The sequence below is a fragment of the Delphinus delphis genome, chromosome 9, assembly GCF_949987515.2.
Source record: "Delphinus delphis chromosome 9, mDelDel1.2, whole genome shotgun sequence".
In the NCBI taxonomy this organism is placed as follows: domain Eukaryota; kingdom Metazoa; phylum Chordata; class Mammalia; order Artiodactyla; family Delphinidae; genus Delphinus; species Delphinus delphis.
This window is the reverse complement of record NC_082691.1, coordinates 101,124,423-101,144,655: the sequence shown is the minus strand read 5'-3', so window position 1 is coordinate 101,144,655 and position 20,233 is coordinate 101,124,423. Positions and strand designations below refer to the sequence as shown.

Genomic DNA, 20,233 nt, shown 5'->3' with positions numbered 1-20,233 from the left:
AGGAACAGACATAATAGGCTATCAGCTTGTCCAGAAAAAAAGGCAGTCTCAAGACTTTTTAAGAATGCTTAAGGGCTTACCTGGCGGCGCAGTGGTTCAGAATCCGCCTGCCAATGCAGGGGACACGGGTTCGATCCCTGGTCCTGGGAGATCCCACATGCTGCAGAGCAACTAAGCCCGTGCGCCACAACTACTGAGCCTGCGCTCTAGAGCCTGCGAGCCACAACTACTGAAGCCCGCGTGCCTAGAGCCCGTGCTCTGTGACAAGAGAAGCCACCGCAATGAGAATCCCGCACACCACAACGAAGAGTAGCTCCCGCTCGCCGCAACTAGAGGAAGCCTGCATGCAGCAACGAAGACCCAACGCAGCCAAAATAAATAAACTAATTAATTATATAAAAATTTATACTTTTAGGGGCTTCCCTGGTGGCGCAGTGGTTGAGAGTCCGCCTGCCGATGTGGGGGACGCGGGTGCGTGCCCCGGTCCAGGAAGATCCCACATGCTACGGAGCGGCTGGGCCCATGAGCCATGGCCACTGAGGCTGCGCATCCGGAGCCTGTGCTCCGCAACTGGAGAGGCCACATCGGTGAGAGGCCCGCGTACCGCAAAAAAAAAAAAAAAAAAAAATCATATATTTAAAAAAAGAATGCTTAAAAATCCCACAAAATACATATTTCTATGAACACATAAAATTAGGGCCTTATTTTGGATTTAAAACTGCCCTCCTGGTCCTCCAAACCCTGGGCTGTAGCTGGGCGTTGGAACTGGGAAAAGGGGGGCTTGGTGAGCCGGCGGCTGCTCAGGCCCACCTTCCCCCAGACAGGTGATGCTCGTCTTCACTCCCTCCCCACCTCTTGATTGGGAAAACCCTCTTCCCCACAGCCCGGACTTGTCACCTTGCTCCTGGTTTCTTTAATCACAGCGTTCAAGAACCTGAAATACTCGCCCACGCATAGGTGCCAAGTGAGACAACTTTCTCCATGCAACAGCGCCTTTTTCTTCCCTTCCCTTCGCGGCTGACTTCCACAGGGACCCCATGACACCTGCTCCCACGGGGAGCGCCCCGCTTCCTCCAGTCCTCCCCCCCGGACGCCCTCTCTGTCAGGCCCTCCCAGCTGTGCTTCCTGCCGCCTCCACCTAGCCTGGGCTCCATCTTCTGCCTTCAGTCCAAGCCTCCCTGTAACCACACACATTGATTTCTTTCTTCCGTTCCTCCCAACTAAAATCTCCGTTCTCCCCAGTTAAATGGTACCCATCCTACCAGACCAGCTTCACATCCTCATTTATTCCCTGAAGGCTTCTCTGGCCGCTGTAGCCCTAAGTTTTCTCTGAGCCCTCTGTTCCACACACTTTTGCCCTTTCACTCTTCCCTGATTGTTGCGTGTGAACCAGTCTTGTCTCTCCAGCTGTGTTGTAGGGCCCTCGCGGCGGGTGGGGGGGGGGGCGCAGTGCCTTGTGCCCCTCCTGACCCCAGCGCTCAGCTACGAGAGTGAGCTCACGGGTGCTGCCGTCAGTGCAGGGCGTGAACTCTGACGGTGAGTAATACAATGGGAGATGATAGTGTGGGGAAGGGGGCTGGTGGGGGGCTTCTTACTCAGAGACAGGAAATCCCTGGGGGAGAGGAGGGAGCAATTAGGCTCTTTGTGGATTAACCCAGAGCGCCTTCAGGGTAGGGTTGGGCCAGGCCCCTCCCCCGCTCCCAGGTGCTGGCCCCCAGCCCCACCTGGCGGGCAGCTGACTTCTTAAAAGTTCACCCAAGGAGCGGAGGAGGAGGCCACCAGGAGGACCGGGACGATGAGCGCTGAGCATGGACAGCCACAGCAGTCCGGGGGCCGGAGGGGCCGGAGCTCTGGAGACAAGAAGTCCAAAAAGCGCAGCCGGCGCAAAGAAACCTACTCAATGTATATCTACAAGGTGCTGAAGCAGGTGAGAGCGGGAGCTAGGGGCGTGTGAGGAGCGCTGGCAAAAAAGCCTGGAAAGGGCACTGCACGGAGAGCGCGGGGCGCAGTTTACTTGCGGCACTGAGGCCCCTGAGCCCCTCTGGAGGGGGTGGCACTTAATCTCGGAGGTCCCCGCAACCGCTCAGTGTCTGTCCTGACCTGTGATGTGCAGGAGACCCTTCAAACATGCTCCCACCACAGTCCAGAGGCTTACAAGGCTTCTGGACAGACCAGATTATTAAGCGGAACATTAGGTGGGACATAGTTAAAGGAAGACCACAAAAAAGTGCCGGGCTGAAGGTGACCAGGTGCCAAACATACGCTGGCACAACGAGAAGTACTAGTTAGTGGTGGCTAGAGTGAGGATACTAGTTACTGGTGGCTAGAGCGCAGAGCGGTGCGTGTGAACTACAGCCTTGGGGAAGCCTTCCAGACGGGCAGCACTCAGTCTTTGGGGGGCTAAGGGGTTGGTCTACCTTATAGATAAGGAACCCCAGGTGCATAAAGGCTCATTGGGGTGACTGAGTCCCATGACCTGACAGCAGCGGACGTCTGGTCCCCCTGGCTCTGGGGGGTTAGTCCCACCCTAACCCACACGTGTGCTCTGCTTCTCCCAGTGCACCTGTGAGAGGCACCTACTCCTGGGACTCTCGCCCTGGCAGGCATTTGGGGGCACTCATGTACCCAAGCAGTGTGTCTAGAGGATCCCGGGCAACCTGGCCTCAAACACTGCCCTGCTCAGCAGAGCCAGGGCCGGGAGGAGGGAGGGGTGTCTGGGCTGCCTGCCCTCAGCCTCCCCAACCTCCCTGAGCCTCACCCCTTGTTAGGTGAGACCGCAGACTGGAGCCTGTCTCCGGTCTGAATCCCCGGGTCTGTGGAATGCTCTCCTGGGGTGGGCCCGGCACCCATGTGGATCGGCCAAAGGGCAGCAGCAGAGAAGACTCCCGTGTCTTGAAGAAAGCGTGGGTGGGAGTGGTTATCAGTGAGCCCGGCAGCTTAGCCTAACTCTTCGGCTCAGAGCTCGTGCCGGGAGGGTTGGAGCGGGGCTGGGCTGCCGCGCGTGTCCCCCGTGCGGTGGGGTGAGCCACTGTCCCTCCTCTGCGACCCTGAGGGGGACAGGATGTGAAGACAGCACGCAGGGGTCAGCCTGAACCCACGTGGTACAGGCCCAGGTTTCTGACTGTCACGTCCGGGGCACCAGAGGCGGTGGGCAGAGCGGGGGCCCGGGCTTAGTTCTGTGGCCACCACCGGCTTGACCTGCCTCATCAGGCAGTCACCTACCTCTCATTTACAGAGAAGCAAAAATCCGCCTACTCACATTTTAGGACTGTTACGAGATCCCTGCCATTTGTTTTACTGGAGGTCACCTAGTTCAAAAACTTCTGTGACAGAAGAGGAAACAGGCCCGGAGGAAAGTGTCGTATTTAAGGTCATACGGTGACTCATGGGACAGCCACAGAAGCCAGGTCTCCTCACCCCTAGTCTGGTGCTGAGATTGTGTCCTATGAGTGTCCTCTCTGGAAAATAATTTGGTCACGATTTACCAAGTTACGTGCACGAGCCCTCTAGGAACTTCTAGGAATAACCTTCATTGTGCTCACACAACTGTTCAAAGACATATTTATTATAATACAATGTAATAGCAAAACAAAACCCCTAAATGTCCATTAAGAGAGGAATGTATAATATAAACTATGATTTGTCCATACTATGGAACACTCTGCAAATGCATTAAATGAAAAAAGAGACGTAGCATTGCTTATCTCTTGCAGTTGGGAGAAATTTTTTTTTTTAGCTTGAATATAGTAGTAAAAAAATAAATCCCTATTTCCATGTCTCTCGGCCTCTGGAAAGAGGCTGGTAAGGGGGCCTTGCAGTCCCCAGCTTGGGGCTGGGGCTTGGGGCAGAGTCCCTGTGTTAATCGACTGGTCCTGCCGCTTCTCCAGGTGCACCCCGACATCGGCATTTCCTCCAAGGCCATGAGCATCATGAATTCGTTCGTGAACGACGTGTTTGAGCGGCTGGCCGGCGAGGCCGCCCGGCTGGCCCAGTACTCGGGCCGAACCACACTGACGTCCCGGGAAATCCAGACAGCCGTGCGCCTGCTGCTTCCAGGGGAGCTGGCCAAGCACGCTGTGTCTGAGGGCACCAAGGCCGTCACCAAGTACACCAGCTCCAAGTGACCTGGGACCCAACCTTAATAAAGGGTGAACTGCTCCCTCGTGCTGTGGTGATTTGAAAAAGGGATAGGTGAAGGCAAGGTGTGCTGGGGGGCAAGGGTTTCGTCACTTTTTTGGCTCCCAAGGTGGAAGAACACTTATTCAGACCTTTAAAAACTGCTTTCTGGGGGCTTCCCTGGTGGCGCAGTGGCTGAGAGTCCGCCTGCCGATGCAGGGGACATGGGTTCGTGCCCCGGTCCGGGAGGATCCCACATGCCGCGGAGCGGCTGGGTCCGTGAGCCATGGCCGCTGAGCCTGTGCGTCCGGAGCCTGTGCTCTGCAATGGGAGAGGCCACAACAGTGAGAGGCCTGCGTACCGCAAAAAAAAAAACAACAAAAAACTGCTTTCTGGGTGGGCGCCGTGAGGGACATGTGAGTGTACATGCAAATGTACAACGTTCTCATTCTTAGTGAGGTGAAGTACGACTTGGTCTGGATTAGAATCCTGGGTCTACTGCTGGCTGTTTCCATCATGCCCTCTCTGGGCCTGAAATTCCATGCGTGTTACTCTTGCAGGCCATGGTTTTGTGATGCCATTTCCGGCACACCATAATTTTTGTCCTGTGCCGGGCACAGGGGCTACACAGGTCTATTCTTCAAGACACAGAAATGAAAGGCCCAAACCAGCTTCTAAATAGCCGATTGGGATCTCTACGATGTTTTTATTTCCCCCTAATGCTCTCTTCCCCTTAACTTCAGAACAAATTGGTGAGAACGTTTTTGAGACTCCTAACTTTTCTTTCCCACTTTTATTTTGAAAAATCTCAAATCCATAGAAAAAAATTGCAAAAATGTACAATGACCACATGTATGACCTGCCCCTGGATTCACCACTTAACACGTGGCCACATTTGCCTTTTCCTTCTCATTCAGCCTCTGAGGCACTGGCGTGAAGGAGTGGGGTTTAGTGAACAGTCCAAAATCCCTTACGTTCCCTTTGTAATTTCAGCTTCTTGTACTGAAAAGGCTCACTGTAATGATGGCTGCAGTGTGGCCCTACATACTTCACACGTGTTTCTTCCTATGTCAAGCCTACCGTGGAGATGCTGAGAGATGAGAAGAAATTATCCACACTTTGGTCCCACGGCCAGAACAGGGCAGGCTCGGGGGACGTGGCCCAGGAACCTCGGCACTTCCCCACTCACACCTTGCCACTCAAGGTGTGATTCAGAGGCCAGCGGCATCTGTGACGCCGGGGACCTTGTTAGAAATGCAGGATCTTGGCCCCAGCTCGGAGTGCAGAATCGGACCCTGCATTTCGACAAGATCCTCGGGTAATTAATTTCCAGGTGCATTACGCCTGAGAATTCCTCTCGGGCTGCTCTTTGCTGCTGCCTCTCTCCTCCCACTGTCCTTTGCCCCATGCCTTATATATAAGTGACATATGACTTATGACTTATTCATAAGTCCCTACTGGACACTGAGCTAAGAGATCACCCCAGCTGACCAGGGCCAGGCTGCTGCTGTGTTTCGTGTTTTCCAAAGAGCCTTCTCATGAGCCTGGAGCAGTGATGGGGAAACCCACAGAGGGCTCAAAATGAGCCCCAAACACCACTGAGTCCCACCCACTACTCCCAATGTCATTCTTTACGAGGGTATAGCTTACTCGAACCAAGTGAACTACCGTCAGAGCCCAGGGAAACAAGCGTGCTTGTGCTCTCACTTTAAGGGGGAAGAGTGGGGAATTCCCTGGCGGTCCAGTGGTTAGGACTCAGCACTTTCACGGCGGCCGTGTGCCTGGTACAGTAACATACGAGAGAGAGTAAGGAACACAGGGTCTCCAGCTGAGAGGTACAGTTGGAGTAACACCTTTAGGACTGCTATCCACCTAGAGCCTCCCAGTTTACAGGGTGACCTCAAATGAAGCCCATTCTTTCATTTGCTGCTCACGAGGGAGGTAGCCACAGCTGACCCACACTCTGCCCTGGTCAAGGCTTGCTAACAGGGAGCCAGTGTCCCCAAGCATGCTGCCTCCATGACATCCTCTAAGTGTCCCCTGGTCTTGTACCTGCAGCCCCCTCCCCTCGCAACCTTAGAACTTTGGGACAATGGGACAGAACTCTTAAAACTAGGCTATTCTGGCTTTGCAGGGTAGAGTCCGGGTGGAGCCACAGTTCTTTGGATTCCAGGACCAGCTCACAAAGGGCAGTGTGAAGAGTGAGCACCACAACTGAAGGGTGAGTGAAGTGATGGGAGAACAAAGAGCAAGGTGCGTCCCTGGCTCTCAGGCTGGGGTTACTGGGTGGGGAGAAGGCCTGGTGGGGAGAGGGACCCCTGTGTGGGCCAGTCCTGGCTGGGCCCCAGACGTTCACACAGCGACCCTGCCCTCCCCTGCCTGTGGTCAGGCTTCCCTTGGACTATTAATTCCAGAACCAGGGCTCTGCTCTGGGGAAGGGACCCTGCTCTACACTCATCCCTCACCCCCCCCTTCCCGCCCACCACCCTAGACCGTTGCAGCATCCCTGGGCTGCACCTTCACCTGGAGGGCACCAGCTGCAGACTCCGACGGGCCACTTCCTTAGCAGGAGCCCTAAGGGCCGTGCCCATTCTCCATCCTCCTGGCTTATCCCCAGGGACCCCAGTCCCTCACTTTCTCTAAGCCTCAGGGGGTGCTCACTGTAACTACCCTCTCACTCCCCCTGAGGGCCCCTCACTTCACTGAACTCCACCTCGGGACTGTGAGTAACCTTAACGTCACACCTTCTGGAACCTCGACTTCACAGTCCTCAAAAGCCTCTGTGGAGCCCACCTCCCCTACCAGCCGGCCCCCCTCCTCTGGGGCTCAGAGCATCCCTTGCTGGCTACCTCCTCTCCAGAGCTTACCAGCGCCTCTGGGACTCCTCCCACCTCATCTTGCAAGAGCTGTTGGGCCAAAAGCAGCCCCTGCTGGAACCCATGCCCCACCGGGAGCGGCAGTCCTTCCAGTACAGGCTCTCCTCGCTCTACCTGTACTACCTGGGGCTGCTGCGCTGGTTCGACACCCTCTGTGACCAGATGGTGCAGCGACGGCTGCTGGACGGCATGCGGGCCGCGTGCTGGAGCTCAAAGACCATCTGGTTCGCGTGGACCTGTGCGAGACCCACTGCCTGGACCAAGCGCTGCAGGACTTAAAGCTCACCCAGGTGGGCCGGCTGCGGCGAGAACCATGCCCTCGCCAGCTGGGGGCGGGGACATGGGGGGAGGGCTAGCCTGGACCTCCCACTCCTTGTGGAAGCGAGCCACACCCCAGCCAGCTGGGGGTGGGGGTGACCTGGACCTCCTGCAGATACCCCTGGCATTGGGACATCTGCAAGGGAAGGAGGGCAGGGCAGATCAGAGGATGGGGTTTGGGAAGTGCATGTAGGTAGTTGGGGGGTAGCCGGAGGGTCAGGCTGGAGGCTCTGCCTGGCTGGGAGGACCCATGAACTCAACTGCAGGGGATTGGTGAAGAGAGTCCCCCAGAGGCTTGTTCCTCAAAGCGTGGTCGGTGGGCCAGCAGAACCAGCATTGCCTAGGAGCTTGTTAGAAATGCAGAACCTCTGGCTGCACCCCGAACCCACTACAGTATTGTGCACCTGCGTTTTCACAAGACCCTCAGGCGATGTGTGTGCACCAGCAAGTTCCAGAGCACAGAGCTTCTGCACCGGCCTCCAGTCCGCCCCAAGGTCATGGTTCACTGGTCCACGTCCAAGGCAGTCTCCAAGTTTCCCCAGCTAGCTGCATCAGACTCAGCTGTGGACTTGAAAGAACAAACATTCTCCAGGCCCTGCCATTCTGCTGTGGTCAAGGCCTAGGAGCCTGCATTTTAAGAGATTCCCAGTTGATTCAGCTGCACAGCCAGGATTGGGACCATTGCCCATTACCTACCATGATCCTACAGAATTCAACTCTGGCCACATGGTGGGGGTGAGGGAAGAGAGGGATTGCTCTTGGGGGGACCTGCCCATAGCCTGGACATTTCCCACCCCAGAGCTCTAGGATGGAAGAAAAGAGCCCCAGTGTCTGTGTGTACAGCTGAAAATGGTAAGGGATTGGCCAGATGGTCTGGATTTTTATTCTCATCTCCCTCTCCCCTGTTGCCCCAAAGGCAGACCTGGAGGTTCCAATTCCCAAATACTTCCAGCTGGAGCGGTCCAGCATCCTGAGGGAGCGAGAGCATATGCTGGCAGAGCTCCTGTCCAGACGAGAGCCAGTGTTCGCCGAGGAGGTAAGTCAGGGAGACGCCCTCAGGAACAGAGCTGCCACCCTTCAGGACACAGAGGCCCTGCCCTGCACTTTGCCCACCTCTGGGTGCTCTCTGGGTAATCCCTGGCCTCCTCATGGCTGCTCTTATGCTCCTTGTAACCTTCCAACACCAAGGTAGAGGGACAGGACTTGTGCACCTAGATGCTCTGGGAAAACCTTACCCCCGGGATGTCTTTTGGGGGCTGGTCTCCCAGCTGCCCGCCTGGATGCAAGCCCTCCCTCATTTCCTCCTCCTTTGCCCCTGCTCTGGCCAGAGCTTTCCAATATTACCCCAGACGGAGGCCATAATCCTACTGCAAAGGGCCAAGAGGGCCAGGCAAGGCAGGCTTCGAGCCACCTTCATGTGAGAGATTCGGAAAAAGGAGGAGGGAGATTGAAAGATTCGGGAGGAAGGGTGGCCCAGGTTCAGTCAGGACGAAGCAGCGATCATCATACAGAAGGTAACCCCCCACCGCCCTCACCCCCACCCTCCCCACACCCAGGAGGAAGGTCAGGGTAGAGTCGCCTCCTCCAGGAAGCCTGCCTGGCTCAGCAATTGATGACAGAAATGTAGGTGCTTGGACTCTGTTGCCCCATAACTAGATATTAAGCTAGAGACCTTCATCAGTCAATAAACATGTCTATTATTTGTTTATTATTTATTCTACATCTTATCCCCAAAAGGACTTAAAGTGGAGTATCATAAAAGCCCCCCAAACAGAAAGACCATTAAAATTAGGGGAGAAAGGGAATTCCCTGGCAGTCCGGGGGTTAGGACTCCATGCTCTCACTGCCAAAGGCCCAGGCTCGATCCCTGGTCAGGGAACTAAAATTCCACAAGCTGCACCGCAGCCCAAAAAATTAAAAAATAATAATAATACAAAAATAAAAATAAAAAAATTAGGGGAGAAAGATCCATAATCCAGCAGCAGAACAGAGTAGACGATCATTCCAAAAGCTTTTAAGACTGTTAAAAATGAGTCCCTAAAATGTATCCTGAGCCTGCTGAGGCAAAAGGAAACGTGATGAACGAAATCGAGAACGGATGAGGTCCCGGTGTCTTTGGGGCCTGTGCCACCTGGGGTCACCCTTTACGTTAATCACACCCCATCCCACCTGACTACAGAAAACCCAGCTCTGTCTCTAGATTTCTCCGTGCCTTCCTACTGTCCTGGCGGGCGTGACTCTCCTGTGTCACCTGGCAGCCCTGCTGTCTGCCCTGGCGCGGGGGCGTGGCCCCTCTAGCATCCCCCCAAGGGCGCCGTTAAGCCGGCTCACTCCGGGCCGTAGTGGTTACCAGCTTGACGAGATTGGAGGCTGCCTAGAAAACTCCAGGGCAGAAAGGGCCCAGGACTGCTGACCTAGGGCTGCTGGATCTTTCTCTCTTAAATCAATCTCCTCTCCCATCTTCTCTCTCAAGTCCCAGTGCCTCAGAAGCATCTGTTTCCTAGTCCAATACAGGAAACTTAGAACTCTTTCCCCCCCAAATGCAAAAGCAAACCAATCAACTAACAAGCAACAGCCCTGAGAACAGACATCCTCTCCAAATGAGGTAGATTTTTAGGTTATAAATCAGTAGGCAGAGAACCCCAGCCTGAGTTCCCTGCATCTGAGTGACTGTACCCAGGTCCGGCTGCCCCATGGCTGAGCAGGGGGTCCTCGCCCTCAGGAAGCGTGGAAGCAAGCCTTTGGAGAAGGAAGGTCAGCCCCAAAGCTAGAGCTTCCCTTCCCCCTGAGAGCCAAAGCAAGTCTCTTGTCCCTTTTGTCAGACATCAAGGGTGTGGAAACACTGCGTTCCAGGCCCCGGGTTCCCCACTACACTCATCAGAGGCCCTTAGTTATCGGGGGCCTTTCCCGTGCTAGTCACAGGAACAGGAGGACGAAGTGGGACGGGGGCCTGGACGCAGAGCCTGCTCACCGAGGCCCTGTCTCAGTGACACTACCAGGGCGACGCCATGGCCCCCTCTGCCCAGCATCCACCCTCCACCCCATGGCACTGCGGTGTCCACAGGTCCGAGAGTGGCCGGCAGCCTGGGAGAGAAGCATTGGGTGAGGGGTCAGGAAACCTGGCCCTGGTCTCGGCTCTGCACCGAACAGCCCTTGGACTTGGGAGAGGCCATGTCCCGGCTCTGGCCTCAGTTTCCTTGTGTCCAAGATGTAGGGGAGCTGCACAGTTCCTACAGCGCCCCACGTCTACGTGCCTGGGTGGAATCAAGCATTTCTTCCAAATGCTGGGGGGATTCTGAGAAGTGAGATCAGGGAGGGCTTCTCGGCGAAGATGGTACTTGAACTCTGATTTGTGCTTCAAAAGATACAGCACGTTAGAGGGTGGAGATGAGAAGGAGGGGATTCCGGGGCATGGGGTGCTGAGGGGACACAGCCTTGGAGCTGGACACCTTGGGTGCAGATGGGCCCCACCCCGCTCTGGGCTATCCCTGCTCAGGGGGGCAGTTGCCAGTGAGCTGTCCTCTGGAGGTGCCCTCCCCAGAGCTCTGCCCCTCACATCTCTGCAGAAATGCAGTATGGGGAGTGTCTGGGCCCATGTATCCCTGGGTGTGGAAAGATTACCAGCAGATGAAACGCACTCAGCAGGACCGGCGGACGGAGATGGAGTTCATCGGCATGGTGAGTGCCCCCCTCCCCGGCCCTGTACAGCCCCTCCCTGCCCACACCCCCGTCCACTCAGGACTGGGGTGGGCATGAGCGGAGGGGGGCCAGGCTGGGGCCAGTGTCCCTGGTTGAGGGATCCTTCAGGGTTTGGTTGAGGGAGAACCACGAAGCCACTACCAGGCCACATCCCTCTCCGCCCCTCCCTCTCTGGAGCCCTTTGGAAGGAACTCACACGTGGGGCGGCGTGAGGGATAGTAGCCCCGAACATCTGGACCCCTGCTCCATGCCCCCAGCTGGCAGGAGAGGCTGCAGTGAGTGCGTCCCGCAGAGGGAGGCGGCCGCAAAGCCAGTGGGAGCCCCGCCAAGGCTCCTGCAGCCTCTGGGAGAAGCACGGGAGACCGAGTTGGGATGAGGACACACCCCTTTCACACCAGAGTGGGCCACTTGCTCTGGGGGCCCCAGACTTGCTTCTCCTCTGCTCTGCAGGCAGGATGGCTAAGTCTGAACAAGGTGCTGGGAGCGTGAATGCACTTGCCGGGGAGTGTGGGCGGCAGGGGTGCGCGTGTCCAGGCAGGGTGGACAGACCCCGCTCCCTGAACCTCGTCTGTCCTCTGCTCTGTGATGGTCTGCCCCCAGCTAATCTCTGCTGACTTAGGAGAGCAAGGCCATGGTAGAGGTGAGAGGCCTGATCCCTGAGCGGGGGCTTGGCCATGGGCAGAGCCTGCAGAAGCCCAGCGGATAAAGGCTGATGGGGAGGGCCATGGGCTGGGGGGGCAGAGGAATCGGAGACAAGGGCTGGGATGGCTACTCCAAGGAGGGCGGACGGCGGCTTAGAAGGAGGGAGGGGCCCGGGTGGCAGCTGCGTGGGAGTGGAGGTCCGAGCTCACTGGGGGGCCGGAGAGCTAGACCCCCAGGAGGCCAGAGCAGGCAGAGGGAGGCCGGGCTCGGGCCTTGGCGGGGCAAGGGCAGGGGGCCATGGCACGGCGGTGGGTGAGGAATGAGCCCGGCCGCCCGGGCCCATCAACATGTGAGCTCAGCGTTTTCAGTAATTGTCTCTGCGCAGAGAGATATTTAAAATACATTTGGGAGCCAATGAGGCGGGAAAGTGGCTGCGAGAGCGGCTGCCGGGCGGGGGGAGGGGGTGCGGGGGGGGCCGGAGGTTCACAGGGGAGGGTGTGCTGGGGGGAGCGGGCAGCGGGGCCGGCCCGGATGCATCTAGCAAACTCATTATCAGAGTAATTTACGCAGACGAGTTTCAGGCTCCAAACACAATTTCTCCTGCTGCAGGCATGCCCGCTGTTCCGTGTGGGTGTGTACGCGAGGCCTCGCCTGTGCGGGGCTGTGTGCCGGGGGCCGGGCCTCCCCACTCCCACCCCTGAGCCCCTCTGTCTCCCCGTGCACGTCCCCAGCTCCCCTCGTCCAGCCAGGCGGAGCAGTCGGACGTCGTGTCCCAGGCCAGCCTCAGGGGGGATGTCCGGAGACTCCTCCAGACGGAGAAGGAGTTCCAGTCGGCCGTGGTGAAGACCCACGATGCCCTCAGGGAGACGGAGGGGCCCGACATGAAAGAGAAAATGAAGGGGCAAATCCGAGTGCCATCAGCCTCAGCTGACCCAACCCTGAGCCCTTCTTTCCCTCCTCATCCCAGTGTTGAACCCCACTTCTGTTTTGTCCTTTGGTCCAGATTGGATTCTCTTCACCATCGCCCCCCCCACGCCCCGACACGCTGCTGACACACTTGGTTTAAACCTGGGGCCCCCAGCCTACAGGAACAGCACCACACGTGACTTCCCATTCCCCAGATGGCAGAGAAAATGCCAGAATAAGATGGGAAAAGCATCCAGGGACGCCCCCTGACTAGTCTCCCCTCTATTCTGTAACTATCCACTCCTTCCCTCTCTCCCTCTATCTCCCTGGTCCTTCATCTTTCTCCATCCTTCCCTCTATCCATCTATCCATTCATCCACCCACCCTTTCTGCCACCCGTCTATCTAACCATTCATCAATCCATTTATCCTTCTGTTCCTCCACCCATCCGTCCACCCATCCATCCATCTGTCCATCCATCCATCCACCCATCCGTCCACCCATCCATCCATCTGTCCATCCATCCATCCATCCGTCCACCCATCCATCCATCCATCCATCCGTCCACCCATCCATCCATCCATCCACCCATCCACCCACCCATCCACCCATCCATCCGTCCACCCATCCATCCATCCACCCATCCACCCATCCACCCATCCATCCATCCACCCATCCATCCATCTGTCTCTCCAACCATGTTACGTTCATTTCGTGCCTTTACTGGCCGATTCCCTGATTATCCACATGAGTCTTTAGGCGGATCCTACCTGATCTTTGCAGACAAGACTCCAGAACAGGTACCGTGGAGCTGGGGACAGAAGACTTTCTATGGTAGGTGGAATCTGAGGTTACAGAGAGTTCTGGGCGTAAGCTGAGGGTGGCAGGGGGTGAGGCCACCCTCAGTAGAGGCAGACGTGGTGGAGGAGATGTACGTAGCCAGTGTGATTGCATGGGGAGGAGGGGATACCCAGAAGAAGCTGGAGAAGGCTTCTTAGCCAGCGAGAGGAAACATGTCTGGTGAGAGCACCGTGGCTCCAGGCCCCTGTGGGCTGGGAGAGCAGCAGCTCTGAGCAGAGCACTCCCTCAGTTGCACCCCTTTCTTCCTGGACCCCAGTCAAGTGTCTGGACTTTCAGTGTCTGGATCCCACCAGTGACGCTGGACCTTTGGAGTCCTGGGTCCACCCCTAGCTCAGGCCCTTGGTTCTCTTGCTCCTATCAAATCCCTGTGGTCTTCTCTGAAACATCTTCCCTTGTTTGTCACAGTTGAAAATGGAACTGGAGGTGCAGGTCCAGGAGAGCAAAAAAAAAGGACAAAAAGAAAAGTAAGGGAAAAGAAAAGGAGAAAAAAGAGAAAAAGAAGAAGAAAAGGAAGGGAGAAATTACCAGGAAGCGGGTAAGGCACTGCCTGGATTCACGGACCAAGTGGGCAGGGACAGAAGCTCAGAGAATTCCCAGGGGAAGGCAGGTCCTGGGAGAATGAGGGCCAGAGTTTGTGATGCGTAGAGGTGAGAGGGTCAAAGCCGAAGGATGGGGGACTTCCCTGGCAGTCCAGTGGTTAAGACTTCACCTTCCAATTCAGGGGGTGTGGGGTTGATCCCTGGTCAGGGAGCTAAGATCCCACATGCCTCGGGGCCAAAAAACCCAAAACATAAAACAGAAGCAATATTGTACAAACCCAATAAAGACTTTACAGGTGGTCCACATCGAAAGAAATCTTTAGGGCTTCCCTGGTGGCGCAGTGGTTCAGAATCTGCCTGCCGATGCAGGGGACACGGGTTCGAGCCCTGGTCTGGGAAGATCCCACATGCGGCGGAGCAACTAAGCCCGTGTGCCACAACTACTGAGCCTACGCTCTAGAGCTCGCGAGCCACAGCTACTGAGCCCGTGAGCCGCATCTACTGAAGCCCACGTGCTCTAGAGCCTGTGCTCCACAACAAGAGAAGCCACCGCAATGAGAAGCCCGCGCACCACAAACGAAGAGTAGCCCCCGCTCGCCGCAACTAGAGAAAGCCCGCGCGGCAATGAAGACCCAACACAGCCAAAAATCATAAACAAAAATAAATAAATTTTAAAAAAAAAGAAATCTTTAAAAAAAAAAAAAGCCGAAGGATGTTTCTGTTCTAGGAAGCAGATACGATGCTGAGAGTACTGCCTTCCAAATCCATCCCTGTGATTAATGCCGGACACGAGGAGTACACAGGTGAGAGAGGAGGGACTGGGGAAGAGTGACCAGGCCTGTGGGGTCTTGGGGTGACCTTGGTCCTGGGGACAGTGGACCTGTGCCATGTATCATGAGGTGGCAGTGTCAGAGTGGGTGTGGAGGCCGAGGGGAGAAGGCCAAAGGGGAGAGGGGTGTGAGGTGTGATTCCCTGGGCTGGGGGCATTATGTGTTTGGGTCTGAATCCTGCGGCCACAGGCCTTGGGATCAGGCCTTGGTCCGTGGTCTGGGTGGAAGCGTCAGGCAGCTCGGTGAGGAGAGGTGGACCAGCGCGTGTGTACGCACGTGTGAGATTATTTGTGCATGTGGGTGTGAGTGCGTGTGTGCACCTGGAACCCTGACACTCCGTTGCACTCCAACCTCTCCACGGTCAGATCTGTGGAAGAACCGGTTTGATAGCCTACATCGCAGAGTTTTGACTGTGAGATCCTCCAGGTAGAGAAGAGGAAGGAAGTGGAGCAAGAGACCAGCCTCCCGCCCGCCACCCGCTGCAGCACGCTCTACGCACTGCCTGCCCCGCGCAGTCCAGGCTCCGTCTGGTCCATCTCGGTCCCCATCCTCCTCTGCCTCTCCTTGGTCACCCTTTTTCCCTGGGGTGTGGATGCAACCCTGATGTGAGGGAATGGGAGTGGCTCTGAGCCCGGGGTCACACCCTCCACCCTCCTCACCGACACTCAGAGGGCTCCCTGAGGCGTGCCAGCCCTGTGCCGCGCACTCTGGAAGCATCCACTCACACAATCTTTCCAACAAAGCGTGAGGCAGGCCCCGTGATTTTCCTGACATTATACATGAGAAAGCTGAGGCTGAGAGGTCATGAAATTGCTCAAGGTCACACAGACTTTAAAGAGTGGAGCTGGGGCTGGAACTGAAAGCTGACCGACTCCATCTTGGGGGCTCCTCCCCACACTGATGCCAGCTGAGAGCAAGGCTCAGGCGTGAGGTGTGAATCAGAGTTGGGGTGCAGGGGCTGAGGGTTCCAAAAGAACGACCCCCCTGCCCCGCTGCCTTCACTGGGCTTGTCTGGCTCTTCCCTGAGGTGCCCCTCCACCCCGACTCAGTCCTCACCCTCCTACCTGTCCTCTCCAGCCCCTGGTCACCCCATCACACCCCCTGCTGTCCCCCCAGGTAAATGAGCTGATGCGTCAGGAGCTGAAGAGCCTGCGGCTGGCCGCGGTCAGGGAGGAGGGGAGATCTTCGAAGTCTCCGAAGGCAAGATGAGGGGCCAGGGCTGGCACAAGGAAGGGCACACGCCAGGGAGGCAAGGAACAGAAGACAACTGCCTGTGTGTTTGCTTTCGACCAGAAAAAGGTGGGCATGAAACCTGAGAAGAGGAAGAAAGAAAAAGATCTGACCCCAGACAGGTAGCAGACCCTGCACTTCACCAGGGGTGGTGGAGCGAGCCCTGGCCCAGGACAGATCTGACTTCTGGTCCTGGTTCTGTTGCTGTGTGACCTGGGGAAAGTCACTTAACCCCTCTGATCCCCTGCCCTCATTAACCACGTACCTACCCTACCAAACTCACGGGCTAGCTGTGAGGATAAAGCAGAAGCACAAAAAAGTGCTTTGAAAGTGATGACGTAGAACCTACCAGAGGTCGCTTTCTACTCCCTTCTCTGGTGATGCAAGCCCACTGGTGCGGCTGCCTTCATGGCCATCCCTCCCAGGAGCATGTACATCTTCAACGTGGTTTCTAGGAAGAGGGCCATGTGTCACCCACACTGGGTTTTTAGAGGGAGGGTCTCAGAGGACTCTGGTCCTTCTCCACTCCGCTCAACCCCCAGAGCACCCACCTGGGGCAAACTGCCTTCTGGGCCAGTGGGCCGGTGTCGGGCCTTTGGAGATGGCTGACGACAGGACTTTGGACAGGAGGGCTCCCTACCCCCACTCCTCATGCCTACAGCACCGCCCCAACCCATCTCTGTGTCCCTTTCCGTGTTCCTCGGGGCCCCCGCTGCGCCATCCTCTGCCAGGTCTGTGGACCTCATGATGAAGAACTCAGCATTTTTGGCTTTCTAAAGAAGTGTGAGACACTGGCTTTGAAAGACTATGTTGGTGAGAGCCCTCCGCAGAGCCTGCTCCCGAGGTTAAGGAATGGTGCCCCTGGCCATGGCCTTCCCCGCAGCCGACTGCCACCTCCCCAGGGACCCTTCTCCTCGCGTGCCCTGCCCCAGTGGGTGCCACTCACCAGCGGGCCACCTGTCCCCCAGGTGACTGCCTCTGTCTTGAATCGACTCTGAATTTGGCAAACAAGCTGCCTATGCCTTCCCTGTTTGACATACGACAGAACGTGGCCTTGTATGGGGCTCTGCGGCTTGGTGAAAGGCAAGAGCCAGTGCCGGGCAGGTGGCTCTCGGGGAGGCTGGGTGCAGGGTAGGGTGGCCGAGGCAGGCGTGTCCAGCCTGGGCTTCCTAATCCCAGTGCCATGAACTCATGTCGGACTCACCCCACCTTCCCCGGGCCCCGCTGGAGGTCATACCCCGCCTGGGCTGTCCTGGAAGTCATGTGGGCCCTCGACCTGCTGAGGGGCCCCATTTCCAGCCCCTCGCTCAATCCCAAGTGACGTCCCATAGTCTGTCCCATTCCCCGAAGACCAGCCCCCCACCCCCTATAAACACCAGAGGCCGGATCTTTCTGAAGTGGTTTGTCACGTGCCCTTTAATTCCATCCCTTCAAAATCCAGGAGTGAAAACAGATGGTATAAGAAGCATAAGGGCCATTGGGAGGAGGTGGAGGGCTTTCTCCTGACACCGCGTGGAGCTCTTTGGAATCATGGTTGCTACACCGTTGGACTTCCTCCAGGGCGCCTCCCACAGAGGGCATGCCTGGGGCGTTGCCCAGACCCTAGGCGAAAACAGTGCTGCCAGGACCCGAACCTCATCCTGCCCAGCCTGGGGCCTTTGGCCTCACCTGACACAACATCTCCACCCCGACCCCCTGCTGGCCCCCTGCCGGCCCCTGTTTCCTCTCTCAAACTCCCCAGACATACACTCTATGGCCCCCCTCATCTGCTCCGTCCTCCTGGTGGGCCCCTCGGGCATGGGGAAGAAGTCGCTGGTCAAGGCCGTGTGCACGGAAACCAGTGCCAACCTTTTCGACCTGTCACCTGGCAACCTGCAGGGCAAATGTCCCGGCAAGACTGGGGTGCAGACATGGGTGCATATCGTCGTTAAGGTCTGGGTCCCCGATGGCATTTCCAGTTCTCAGACTGTGACAACAGAGCAGGGTGGGCTCAGGAGGTCACCCAGCTGCCCGGTTGGTGTAGTTTCAGGAGCTGGTGAGGTCTCCCTACCAATCCCTGCTGGAGGCTCGTGGATTCCTGAAGCCCCAGGGATGGGGGAGGTGAGGGGAAGTGGGGAGAAGAGTAGTTTCTTCTCATGGCAGAGATGAGGCTGCACACGTAGCCCCCCAAGCCCAGCGAGGGCAGGGACTCTGCTGTGATGATATGATGGGTATACAAGGGGCTGAGAGGTGGGGTTCGCAGGATGTGGGAAGCGAGGCTGGATCTCTGAGGTCTGCCATTGCCCGAGGCTGGCCCTGACCCTGGGTTGGACCAGATGGGGAGGTGACCCTTCCCCAGGGACAGCTAATGTCGTTTTCTATTCTCTGACCTGTCCGGTTGGCTCGGTACCTTCAGCCCTCTGGATTGGGAATGCGGAGAAGAATTTCTATAAGCGAGTCCCAAAAAAAGACAAGGAGGTGAGTGAGGGAGCCTGGGCAGAGCCCGTGGGCGGGACAGGCGAGCGTGGGCTTGTTCACGTCACTCCAAACCTTGCCCACTGTGAGGCCTTGGACAAGTCCCCTGTCCTCCTCCTGCCTTGTTTCCTTATCCTTAAAGCAGGACTGACAGCCCCTCCCGTCTGCCCCCCCAGGGTCCATGTGAGGCAGAGCGTGGGCACGTGCCCTGTGAATTAGAAGCCCCTATAATGTCACTGTATCCCCACCCACCTCCCCTCCTTCCCCAGAGCAGATGGACCCCAAGCGAATAAAGAAGGACCTCACCAAGGCCCTGCGACTGCTGAATCCTGGAGACCGCACGAAGCTGATCGGGACCACTGACCGGCCGCAAGCGCCTGAGATGAAGGGGCTGTGCCGCACCTACGAGCGGATCCTCCTGCCGCGGCCCGATTATGCTTCTCGCTATGGTGAGGCCCTGGGACTTGGGGACAGAAGAGAAGGGGTCGAGGGGCCGCCCCTGCCGAAGCGCCCCGCTTCTTCCCATCCCCACTGCTCTGAGGCCTCACCTCCACAGCCAGGTGTTCTGGAAGTGTCACTGGATAAGCGGCCCAGCGGTCTGGGTCCTGGCCTGGTTCTGTAGACACGGGCAGGCCACTTTAGTCCTTGGAGTCTCACTTTCCCAGGTTAAGAGGGGAGGCTGACCCTTACCTTCCTGGGAGGAGAGGTACGGTTGCACGTAGGGCCGCCCTCCAGAAGCACAAACTCTTTCCAGATACAGACAGAAGCGCCCACTGCCTCTCCCTGCCCCGTGTCCTCCCCCCACGCCCACAGTGCTCTGGAAGCATATGATAGAGGCCCAGGGGGTCCAGGTGACCCAGAGCCTGAACATCAGTGCCCTGGCCAAGGTGGCCGATGGCTACACACCTGGCTGCGTTCTCCAAGCCATCCAAGCAGTGCGACGGAACGGCGGCTCCTGCAATTGTCCAAGCGGCCCCCGGTGGCCTCAGAGATCCGCGGCACCTGGCGAAGCTGGACCCGGTGTACAGGGAGGAGGAGGAGTCCCTGGAGGTGGGGCTTTGGGTGGGGATGGGGTGGGGGGAGGGGCAGGCGGGGAGGAGGGCTGAGGGGCAGCACCAGTTAGGGAGTCGGTCCTCTGAAGCCCCAGGCTCACAGCCCACTTTGGAGCCCCCCCTCTGCTCCCCGTGGAGCTCAGCTGGGAAGGGAAGAAGAATCAGGAGAAGGACAGGTGGGCAGGGCTGTCTCACCTGGTTTCCTCGACTTGGGGGGAGGGGGGAGTCCGAGAGCGGCACCTGCGTATTGGGAGCCCTTGGTTGGTTCCTGCACCAGCAGGAACCCCCGGTTCCCCACCTCTGAATCCCTTCCCACCCCCAGGGATGGCCGTGGAAGCACAGGAGAGAGGGCTGCAGGGCAGGGGAGGGGGGCTCGCCCCTGACAGTGGCTGGCACGCTGGCCTAGAGTATTTGGTGAAGAGCAAGGGGAACCACGACTCTAGCAGGACACAAGGACCCCAGAGGAGAGCTGAGGACACAGACCCATCTAAAGGGAAGGGCAGGGCCAGGGAGCAGAGCTGAGGGTCAGAGCCAGTGCACCTACCGTTCCTCCTCTGCCTCCAAACCAGGACTGGTACTTCAAGACCCCGCTGGGCGAGAAGAGGATGAAACTCATCAAGGACCAAGACGCCGCCGAGGAAGCCAAGCTGGCAAAGGAGGAGAAGAAAAGGAAGTGATGCTGAGGCCGGAGTGCCTGAGATTAGTGATGG

General features: G+C 57.4%; 2 protein-coding genes across 3 annotated transcripts; both read left to right on the top strand.

Annotated features, from left to right (window-relative positions):
• Window positions 1–1,154: 1,154 nt before the first annotated feature.
• H2BK1 (H2B.K variant histone 1) lies at window positions 1,155–4,155 on the top strand. 2 transcript variants are annotated; one of them, XM_060021132.1, is made up of 3 exons: window positions 1,155–1,536; window positions 1,761–1,927; window positions 3,888–4,155. In XM_060021132.1, the coding sequence occupies exons 2-3, from the start codon at window positions 1,796–1,798 to the stop codon at window positions 4,122–4,124; spliced, it is 369 nt and encodes a 122-aa protein (XP_059877115.1). In that variant the 5' UTR covers window positions 1,155–1,536; window positions 1,761–1,795; the 3' UTR covers window positions 4,125–4,155. The 2 variants fall into 2 exon arrangements, with proteins under 2 accessions (XP_059877115.1, XP_059877116.1); XM_060021133.1 differs by lacking the exon at window positions 1,155–1,536 and having other exon boundaries at window positions 1,634–1,927.
• Window positions 4,156–6,314: 2,159 nt separating this feature from the next.
• On the top strand, window positions 6,315–20,200 carry IQCA1L (IQ motif containing with AAA domain 1 like; the record flags this gene model as incomplete). The annotated part of the gene is given in 26 exon segments (XM_060019820.1): window positions 6,315–6,337; window positions 6,977–7,179; window positions 7,182–7,282; window positions 8,227–8,346; window positions 8,639–8,823; window positions 10,916–10,988; window positions 12,383–12,564; window positions 12,773–12,790; window positions 13,273–13,357; window positions 13,824–13,883; window positions 13,885–13,953; window positions 14,685–14,760; window positions 15,153–15,182; window positions 15,185–15,251; window positions 15,900–15,999; window positions 16,081–16,139; window positions 16,325–16,347; window positions 16,771–16,830; window positions 16,986–17,094; window positions 17,751–17,974; window positions 18,413–18,474; window positions 18,746–18,920; window positions 19,285–19,407; window positions 19,410–19,469; window positions 19,472–19,521; window positions 20,093–20,200. Coding segments are annotated over 26 exon segments (2,445 nt in total), but the record flags the coding sequence as incomplete, so codon positions are not given.
• Window positions 20,201–20,233: the final 33 nt, after the last annotated feature.

What these genes read in the sequence shown, in the direction of transcription:
- H2BK1 (XM_060021132.1), top strand. Translation starts at nt 1,796, where the DNA reads ATGAGCGCTGAGCATGGACAGCCACAGCAGTCCGGGGGCCGGAGGGGC. An exon ending in TCTACAAGGTGCTGAAGCAG is followed by an intron (nt 1,928 to 3,887) that starts GTGAGAGCGGGA and finishes CCGCTTCTCCAG; the next exon opens with GTGCACCCCGACATCGGCAT.